This window comes from Entelurus aequoreus, linkage group LG15 (assembly GCF_033978785.1).
Source record: "Entelurus aequoreus isolate RoL-2023_Sb linkage group LG15, RoL_Eaeq_v1.1, whole genome shotgun sequence".
Lineage (NCBI taxonomy): Eukaryota > Metazoa > Chordata > Actinopteri > Syngnathiformes > Syngnathidae > Entelurus > Entelurus aequoreus.
This window is the reverse complement of record NC_084745.1, coordinates 28,690,004-28,699,544: the sequence shown is the minus strand read 5'-3', so window position 1 is coordinate 28,699,544 and position 9,541 is coordinate 28,690,004. Positions and strand designations below refer to the sequence as shown.

The window sequence follows — 9,541 nt, the reverse complement described above, 5'->3', positions numbered from 1 at the left end:
CCGTTTTTTTGTTGGTTTGTTAGCTTTTACCAGTCCTTGGTGTTGTGGAGAGCGTCCTGTCTGTGACGCTAGCATCTTAGCACGCGATGCCAGCGATCGGACAAGTTCAGTCTTAAAATGCCGAGCCACAGAATTGGGGGGAAGGGGAAAGGGAGGCAAAAAAGCCAAGTTGGGGAAAAAAGCCTTTGGAATCAGGACTGTCGCTCGTGTTTGTACAATGGCAGAATTGCACCTTGGGAGGCCAGAATGTCTCTTAGGAAAAACAATCGAAAAGTGTCTTCAGGATTAAAGTAACTATTAAAATAAGGACAAAAAAGCTCACGCAGGGAATTTGCTTTACGAAAAAAAAACAACACACCTTTACAATAATTAAACAAAAAGAGGAAAATGTTACTTGATGTCATTGTTTGAAACAATAACGAAGCATGATTTGATTTAACCTGTCAAACAGTTGCATTACATGCTACTTGCTCATCTCAGAATAGGAAATACCAACAAAAAAAACAAAAACAAAAAAAAAGCAATACATTTTTGCATTTCTTCATATTAATAAATTTGTACCATGCACAGCCAACTAGGAATATGTACAACAGCTTTGCTTTTCTTTGTTCACCAGCCTTTTTGCTTTCATACAAATAGCCTTCTGTTACTTTGGAATGAACCACATTGTTTTCAAACGTGATTCGTATGTGAAAATAAAATTAACCCCAAAAAAAACCAAAAACATTTTTGACAGCGTTCACATTCTTAGTTCCACAGCAAAATAAAAAAAAGCTAATAAAAATGATGGATCAGTATTTTGTTTCGGAGAAATGATGGCAGGCAAAAATACAAATTACACAGTAGCAGCAAAACTTTTGTAAGGTAATACTTTGCAATGTTGAAATTCCTTAACTGCACATGGCCACAAGTGCCCGGAGGATTGACGGGAGGGCGTCCACCTGCGTACCGATTGGCACAGGTGCAACACTGTTCAGTCCAAGTACATGAAATTGTTGAAAAATACAACACAAATGCTGTGTTTCTTTTTAAAAGCAGCAAACAAATGTTTTTTTTTTTTTACTCTCTAACTTGTACCTTAATAGTTTCAAGTATACAGTACTGCTTTCGTGGATGCACCAATTGTTAAATAGATTGTTAGGCGTCAATCCTGTAACACATATGGACCGATATGCTGCAAATAATAATACAAAAAAAAAAAGACACACAAAGACGTACAAAACGCTCTATTAAATTAACAAAATGGCCTACTTTAAATGATCAAAATAAGTGCACTAGAGTCCAGACGCGAGCAGGTACCGTAACAGTACAGCAAATTCACCAAAGGAAAAGTTCTATTCACATGATCGGAGAGTCTATGGGAACTAGAGAGAAAAAGGGCGTGTGAGCGGGTTGGCACAGATTATTAGTGTATACTACAAGAACCAAAAAAAGGGGAGGGGCTGGGCGACCGGGTGTTGCAATACAAAGTGGCAAAAATGTGTATGGGGGAGGGGTCATCATCATCATCATCATACACCATTCTAAATTCCCTCATACTGCCAACTAAAAGGATATGCACATCGTCCATTGTAACAGTTCTATTGTCTCTTGGTACTCGATACGCGCCAAGGAAATGCGTTCCGATAAAGCTCGACATGTTTTGGTTATCAGCCAAGTGTAACCCAGGCTTGCTGCTTTTGAAACAAATGAGAAATGTTATGTTCTGACCTGAGAATTTAAAGCTACTGAATTATCTAAAAACTAAGAGAGATTCTCTTTGAGGGTGTCTGGATCGTCATCCATACAGTACATGCTAGCATTTTGGAAAACAATCCAGCTGAGGTGCAATTTGCTATCATGAGAGTTTTTGGCTTGAAACAAGCCCCCCCTCCGACGAGGGAGCCTGTGGGAATTGTTTTCCTACTCCGTGTTTTTTTTTTTGTATACAATATAAGCTCAGTCAAGCATCTGCAACAGTTCTGTCCATAACAAAAAAAAATCAATCTTGCCAGCATATCAATATGGAAAAACAATCCTGAGTCAATCATTTGGTTCTGTATTTTTTTTTTGGGTTAAGAGAAACTTTGGAACTGCAGTTTTAAAAAGTCTTATTTTTGTCTTTAAGCAAGGGGATCCTTTAGTCACTCCTACACACTGAACATATCCATTCTGATACTACTGAAGCCGGCGTCTAGGCCAGAGGCCGCCTTCGCGCTATCTAAGTCGTCCAGCTTCTGGCTTAGCTCATTGTCAGACTCATCCGAACAACTCTCGGCGGGTAGTGAAGTTGGAACCCCTGAGGTGCTGCAGGAAGTTGAGGTAACCGTTGACGGCGAGGACAGCGGGGAGGCGGGGAGGCGGACGGGGAGGAGAGGGAAGCAGCTTTCTGGGCTGTGGCGGCGGTGGCCTGGAACAGGACGTTGGGCCAGGACTTCATGGACAAGCGAGACAGATGAGGAAAGGTGTTGTTAGAAGAAGCTGCAGACTGCGAGGTAGATGTGGTGTTAGGAGTAGGGGAGCAGACAGAGTGAGGTAATAATCTAGTATGCTCTTTGGCATTTCTCATTGCTTGTTTGATTGTTTTCTCTTTGTGCAAGCTCGACTGGAGGTGTTGGCCAAGTGCTTCGTTCCCGTTGACGACCATGTTGCAGGCGACGCACGTGTAGTTGCTCACCGCCTTCCGAAGCACCGTCTCTTGCGGCTCGCCGAAAGGTTGTCCGAAGTAACACAGGGACTTCTGGTGACGCGTCACCGAGTCTTCGTCCGCAAAGATCATCTGGCACTTCCTGCATATAAACTCGTGCTTGATGGACGGTACGATAAAAGCGTCGGGGAAATCCTTGCTACTTTTGGTTTGGGTTTTCAGTTCTTCTTTTGTGCTTTCCGTTGAAGAGCCTGTGTTGCTGTCGTCCTTAGTATTATTAGCTTCTTTTGGTTTGAAAGAGTTGGTTGCGGTGCTTTTGATGCTCTGGGGGGTTTTCGCAGAAGACGTTTGCTGCTGCTTAAGTTGCTTCTGTTGCTGCTCCAGATGTTTCTGCTGCTGCTGCTGCTGCTTTTGCAGGGAATCTTGGAGGGACTGCTGGTACTGCTGATACTGCTGCAGAAGCGCGGCTTGCGGGACGGCCGCCGGGCCGTAGGGGAACAGATTCTCCATCCCGCAAAGTGGTGGGAAGTAGCCGCCCGGTTGGACTCCTCTGGGTAGCTGCGGTGAGAAGCAGTTGGGGAATCCAGGAAGAAAGTAGGGAAGGAACTGTCCCCCCAAGAAAGAGCTGGGGTCTCCTGCAGCCAGAGCATTCTGAAGCGCCTGTAGCTTTGCCGTGTCCAGCGAAGTCTCACCTCCAGCTTTCCCTGCAGCCGCCTTGTCCCTCTTCTTGGCCATGTTGTGGGTCTCGGGTCGTGACGTGCTCTCGTTCTCGCCGCTCTTCAACTTCATCTGAGGTGGCTTGTCTCCCGTTTTTTTACCCTCAGTGTCTTTCCCTTGCTGCTCTGTCTTATTTACTGCCGCCAAAGGTGTGGAGGGAACAGGAGGAGGAGGAGGAGGAGGTGGAGGAGGAGGAGTCTGCAGAATAGTCTTGGTTGGGGTAGTGCTGAGAGACATGGCAGGAGATGGGGTGGCTGGTGTAGGGAACCCAAGCATGCCAGCACCAGGAGATGCTAAAGCTGAAATACAGTAGTATATAGATATGGAAATATTCAATATTTAATTTTGAAATTGGTTGTTCATTTGTTCTTGTCATTTTCAAATCTCTTGATTTCGATTTTGTTATGGATCAAAACTGTCACAAGTGCTTAATGATAACTTCAGTCTACTTTTCTATAACACTATAAATATGCCGAGACAATAATTAGGAAAAGAAAACAATTAAAGCGGTGATTAACATAAAACATTTGTTTGTACAAAAATCTCATTAACAGTCAAACTCTAATGATGAAATCATGCATGCACTATACCAACCATTTGTAATCTCAAAATTGTATTTAAAAATAGGACTTTGTGACTAACCACCACTGGGATACGGAAAAAACAGCAGAATAAACCAGTGCATGATTAAGATCAGTTAATAAAGCTGGCAGTCTATTGTCTATTTGTCATACTAACTCACCAGGTGTGTTGGGTGGGAAAACAGGAAGTGATGATGGCCCGTTGACTCCGGGAAGTAGCACTGGCGGAAGGCCAGAGATCCCCGGGTAGCCTGAGGGCAGGCTAAGGCCATGAAGTGCATTATTGTTGTCCACTGCAGTCTGTTGCTGCTGGCCAGGCAGACAGAGTCCTTCACCGGCTTTCTTCATGCGATCAAGTTCTTGCTGGGCCATCAGCTGTCGGACAGTGGTTGGTGCTAGGTAGTCCTTTTCTCTATCCACCTGGTTCCCCAGGGTTTCTTGCACTTTGGTGATGTGCTGTCTAGAGAATATGTGGTCTCGGATGGACATCCTGGGCGTGTACTTTATACCACACAAAGTACACTCAGGCCTCGGCCCATCTGGTGAGCCTTGACTTATCATGAATGGCTTTCCAATGTTTATCTTGAATTTCTTCTCTTTAGCTCGGGCGTTTTGGAACCACACTTGGACGACACGCTTTGGAAGTCCAATCTCATTGCCGAGCATCTCACACTCTTGCATTGTAGGAGTGCGGTAGTCACTAAAACAGGCTTTAAGGACTTTAAGTTGAAGGTTACTCATCTGGGTTCGGAATCGTTTGTGGCCCGGCCTATCCCCAGCACTGGTGCCTTTTCCAGACTTGCTGAAGGGATTTCCTGTCCCGAATGGACTTGGTGAACTGGGATCAGTAAGGCTTGATGATTCACTTATGTCGTAGAATTCATCCATGTCGTCATCTCTGGAGCTGAAGTAGGAGTCGCAGTCTTTTCCGGAGAAGCTGAGAGCCGGGCTGACCATGCTAAATTGGAATCTGTCATTAAAACCATCGGAATTTAGAAACATTCCACCCTTGTTTTCAGCCAGCTTCTCCCCTCCGTTAGCTGTGAAGCTTTCAACTTCATTGTTATTGCCTTCATCTCCAGTTGTAGCATCACTAATGGCTGTGTTAATTGATGATGTCTCATCAAAGTCCATCTTGCTTAAATCATAAGATGACGCCTCCGCTGAATTAACATTTGGCCCGTCAGTTTCATCACAGTTGTCAGCTTTTAATGATGAAGGGCTTAAGAAGTTTTTTACTTGTGTGTCCGATGGTTTTATTGGCGTAGAAGACGCAGCAGGCAATTCATAGTCATTTGGCTCAACCTTGATCGGCAGCTGTGAGAAGTCAAAGAAGTTGTACTTTGGGCTTTCACCTCTGTCGTTGTCTTGATTCATCATTGGGCTTGGTGGCAAACTAAAGCCTGCTTGCTTCGCTTCATGCCAGTGTCTGGATCGTATGTGACTATCAAGCGCTGACTTAGCCTTGAACAGCGCCCTGCAAAAAGGGCATTTCTTGTGGGACTGTGTGGGGCCTATAGCTCTAAACTGCCCTTTTCGCTCTCTAGCACGAGTATTCTGGAACCAAACTTGTACTACCCTCTTTTTTAGTCCCACTTCTCTTGCAATGTGATCCAGCATTTTCCTCGTTGGGTTAGAATCAATCAGGTATTTGTCATAAAGGATTTCAAGTTGTTCAGGTGTGATGGTGGTTCTCAGGCGCTTATCTCTATGTTGTTCTTCGCTACTGTTTCCACCATCTTTATCAGTGACACTTTCATCCTTATCATCCAATTTTCTCTTCATTGACCCTGACCCTGCAGCTGAGGTCATACCCGAACTACCTTGTGAAGAGATTTGCGAGAGGCCTCCAGATAATATCTGGCTAGCCATTAGGGGGTTGTTGGGGTCAAATATCATATAGGGCATATCAATTGGTCTTTCAAGGAACTGTGAGTGCAGAAATTGGTTCTGAGCTGCCAAGAAATGCATGTGTTGATGCTCCTGCCATAGCTCCACTGTGGGAAATGCAATCTTACACTGGTCACATTGGTACTGAAGCAACTGGTGGGGAAGGCTGTTTGTGAGGGAGGATAGGGCTAGAGAGAGAGGACTAGAGGGCACAGCAGCTGCCTGTGGCTGGGAATGAGGTCTTGACATCGGTGGCTGGGGAACCTTTTGAGGGGGTGGCTGAGGTGTGCATGCCTTAGATGGTCTGGGCTCTGCTAGAGATTTGACCACAGGTGAGGGTGCAGTCTCTGTTTGTTTAGGTTCACTTTCAGGGTGAAGTTCAAAGTCTGGCTTTGGGGAGGTTTTTCCAATGCTGGCTCGAGGAGATGCCATCACTGGGGAGCTTGAACCAGAGCTGTTAGCGGTTCCTTGAGAATGTCTGTGTGGCTCCAATGACTGCTGGATCATTTTAACTGGACCTAGATCGGCAGAATCTAAGTATTCTTCACATGGGTTGTCTTCATTACATTCCTCGTCTTCATCCTTGTAACACAGCTTCTTCTGGTGAGTGATGAGGTCGAAGATGCGTGGGAAAACGATACTGCACTTTTTACACTGGTACTGCATGTTGTTGGTTCTGATGTATCGCTCATTGGTTAACTCTTTTTTCTCATTGTCTTTAGTATCTGCCTGGTTCTCGTAGCTCTTGCGTGCTTTCTGGCGTGCGTTTTGGAACCATACCACAATAACTCGTGTTGGTAGATTAAGGACGGTGGAGAGCTGCTCAATTTCATCATCCTTTGGATAAGCGTTGGTATCAAAGAAATCTTGAAGAACTCTCAATTGGTAGTCAGTAAATCTGGTTCTGGAGGACCTCTTATTGATGCTTGAGTCAGTTCGATAGTATTCATGAGGGCCAAGCTGAGGCTCCATTCGGATGTCTTCCAAAGTAGTAATAGGAGGAATGCTAAAATTGTAGGGCGAGTCTTTACTCCGCTGCCTCTCTTTGAAAAGGGTGTTACGGAACCAGTGCTTTATGACCTTTTGAGGCAAACCAGACTTCTCTGACATCTCCTGAATTTGCTCTTCATTGGGAGAATTATTGATGTCAAAGTTGGCCCGTAGGATTTTAAGCTGGTCATCAGTTATACGGGTGCGTGGCCGCTTAAACTGAGACTGGCGGAGGAAATTTGGATCGAGCCCCAGTTGTTGCTGGCAGAGTTGGGTTAGATCTGTGGATAGAGAGTCCATAGTTGGTAGCTGGAGTGCCAACTGAGGGGGCAAGCCTGGGTGCTGGACTGACTGCATCATGAGAGGTGGGAAAAGAGGCAGATCCAGAGGAACAGAAAGCTGCACTTGGGGAGGTGCAGGAGGAGCTGTGGGTGTCGGTGAAGGATGGGGTGGCTGAACTGGTGGTGCCTGGTGAGAAGGCTGGTGTGAGGTCTGTTGGGGGGCAAGGACTGGGGAAGGTGTTGGCGTTTGGGGCTTGGCCGTTGATGTTGGAGATGGCTGAGGAGTTGTCACCGGGGCAGGAGCGGGAGGAGGTGGAGGTGGCGGAGGTGGTGGTGGCGGTGGCGGTGGTGTCTCAGGTGAAGCAGGGTTAATTGGATAGAGTTTGTCATAGGCCTCTCTGTACTGTTGGGCAAACTTCTCAAGCTCTACATATGGGAAAAACTGACTGTGCACATGCTCTTGGTGGCTTTTGAGAATAAGCATATTGGAGAATAGCTTTCCGCACATTCCACACTCAAGCTTATCAGTGTTCATTTCCATTTGTTCAACGCCATCTTTGTTTTTCTTCTGGTTCTTCTGTCTGTTTTCATTGTACTGGATGACTAGTTCAAATCCAAAATTCTCCAGCAGTGCTTTGGCTGCATTGCCCCTGGCTCCAGACACAATGCGAGGAGGGGGAATCAATGGCTCTGGGAACTTTGACTTTTTAGAGTCTTTGTTGTCTTTTGTGCCATCACCAAAAGCTTCACATCCATTTTCTAGCTTGGCTCTGCTTTCTTGTTTTTCAAGGTGCTCTTCTGCCTCTTTTGACATTTGAATCTCTGAGACCGACACATTGTTGGGCTCCATTTTGGGTTTTTGGCTAAGCAGTTGCTGGTTCTTCTGTGACTGTGTCTGTGAGATTTGCTGCTGCTGCTGCTGTTGTTGTTGCTGTTGTTGCTGCTGCTGAGCTTGTTGCAGTTGGTGCTGCTGTTGCATTTGTTGCTTCAAATCTTCTAAGAAAGATCCCGTAAGACCCGGCATTCCAAAAGCTGCTGCTGAATGTAGAGCAAGCTCCGGGCTTAAGTTGAACTCTGCTCCTGGGATGTAGAAAGGGAACAAGAATTGTGGCTGTTGAAACTGCAGCAATGCTTCTGGGGTCATTGGGAAATGAGGGAAGAAAGCCGGGTTAAGGAACTGAGGCTGGAAGAAGGCAGCCTGCTGCTGGAGTTCATGTTGAAGCTGCATTTGCAGTTGTGCTGCGGACTGAGCTGACTGGTGGCTGTTGGACTGTGCTGAAAGGTGCTCGCTATTTTGTTTGCTACTGTTGTTGCTATGAGCCTCTTTTGGTTCTGCACCGTTTTCTTTGTTAGCAGACGGTGTTCCACTTCGGGTAGAGTCAGTGTTGCTGTTGTTTCCTTGTGTGCTTGGAGCAGGACTTTTTGCTGGGACCGGACCACCACTTCCACTGCTATTGCAGCTCATTTCAGATTTGGCTGTTCGGGCTTTGGTCTGGTGGAGCACTGACCTCATGTGAATCTCAAGTGTTGAGCTTTGGCTATATGCAACATTGCAAATGTTGCATTTGAATGGTTTGTTGTCAATGTTGTTGCCTGTTTCTTGGGGAACTGGGCTTGATGCCTCTTGAAGGACCTTCTTTAACTTATGCAGATGGGACACAGAATTATAGTGCACTAGTAAAATGTTCTTTTGGGTAAACGACTCCTTACATACGGTGCACTTGTAAGGCCTTGAAGGATCCAAGAATTTCTCCATAGTAAAGTTGGGCCCTTTCCTAAATGGTAGGGTTCGTTTTGGTTCTGCTCCCATGTCGTCTATAAAAGAGCTGCTGTCACTTCCGGTAGGACTCGGCTTCTCTTCTTGGTCCATTTCATCATCCTTGTCTAAGTCATGCTCAAACGTCTGAGCTTCCTCCAAAGCTCTGGCTTCGCTCTCAGTGATATCTCCATTCAGCGGGAGATTCCCAATCAGTTGGTGTACTTCTGCCTCAGTCAGTTCAGGATGGCCGTTCTCCAAGTGCTTCCTGAGAGCCAGGAATGTCCTGAAGCTGCGCTGGCAGAGGCTACACATGGTGGCTGCTCTGATGGCGTGGTACTGGGAATGTATCTGGAGCTTCTGCATTGTCTTGAAGGCCAGGCTGCAGTGATTGCAGCGGTACTTGTATACGTGGCGGTCAGACACTGAGAGCTGTTGCTGTTGCTGTTGGAGCTTCTGGAGTTCACTGAGATGATCCTGAAGGGTGTCAGGGGACTTGCTGTCATGTCCTAACCCACTTGCTCTCTTCCAGTCCGGGGCCTCTGAAGCCTCCTTTGGGGGCTTCATTTCCTCTCCTTGGAGGTCTGATTCATTCTTGTCTTGGCTGTTCAGCTCATCCTTTGAGGAGTTTCCTACAAAAAGACAACAGTTATAAGACTTAACAATAGAATTAAGACATCTGCACTGATCTTTCTAAACT

General features: G+C 46.0%; 1 protein-coding gene across 1 annotated transcript in view; it reads right to left on the bottom strand.

Moving 5' to 3' along the window:
- Window positions 1-9,541, bottom strand: part of zfhx4 (zinc finger homeobox 4) — a 171,196-nt gene that overhangs the window by 679 nt on the left and 160,976 nt on the right. Inside the window, 3 exon segments of the mRNA XM_062021170.1 lie at window positions 1-2,329; window positions 2,332-3,642; window positions 4,086-9,473. The exon segment at window positions 1-2,329 is cut by the window's left edge and continues 679 nt beyond it. Coding sequence (XP_061877154.1) covers window positions 2,130-2,329; window positions 2,332-3,642; window positions 4,086-9,473 — 6,899 coding nt within the window. The 3' untranslated portion in view covers window positions 1-2,129.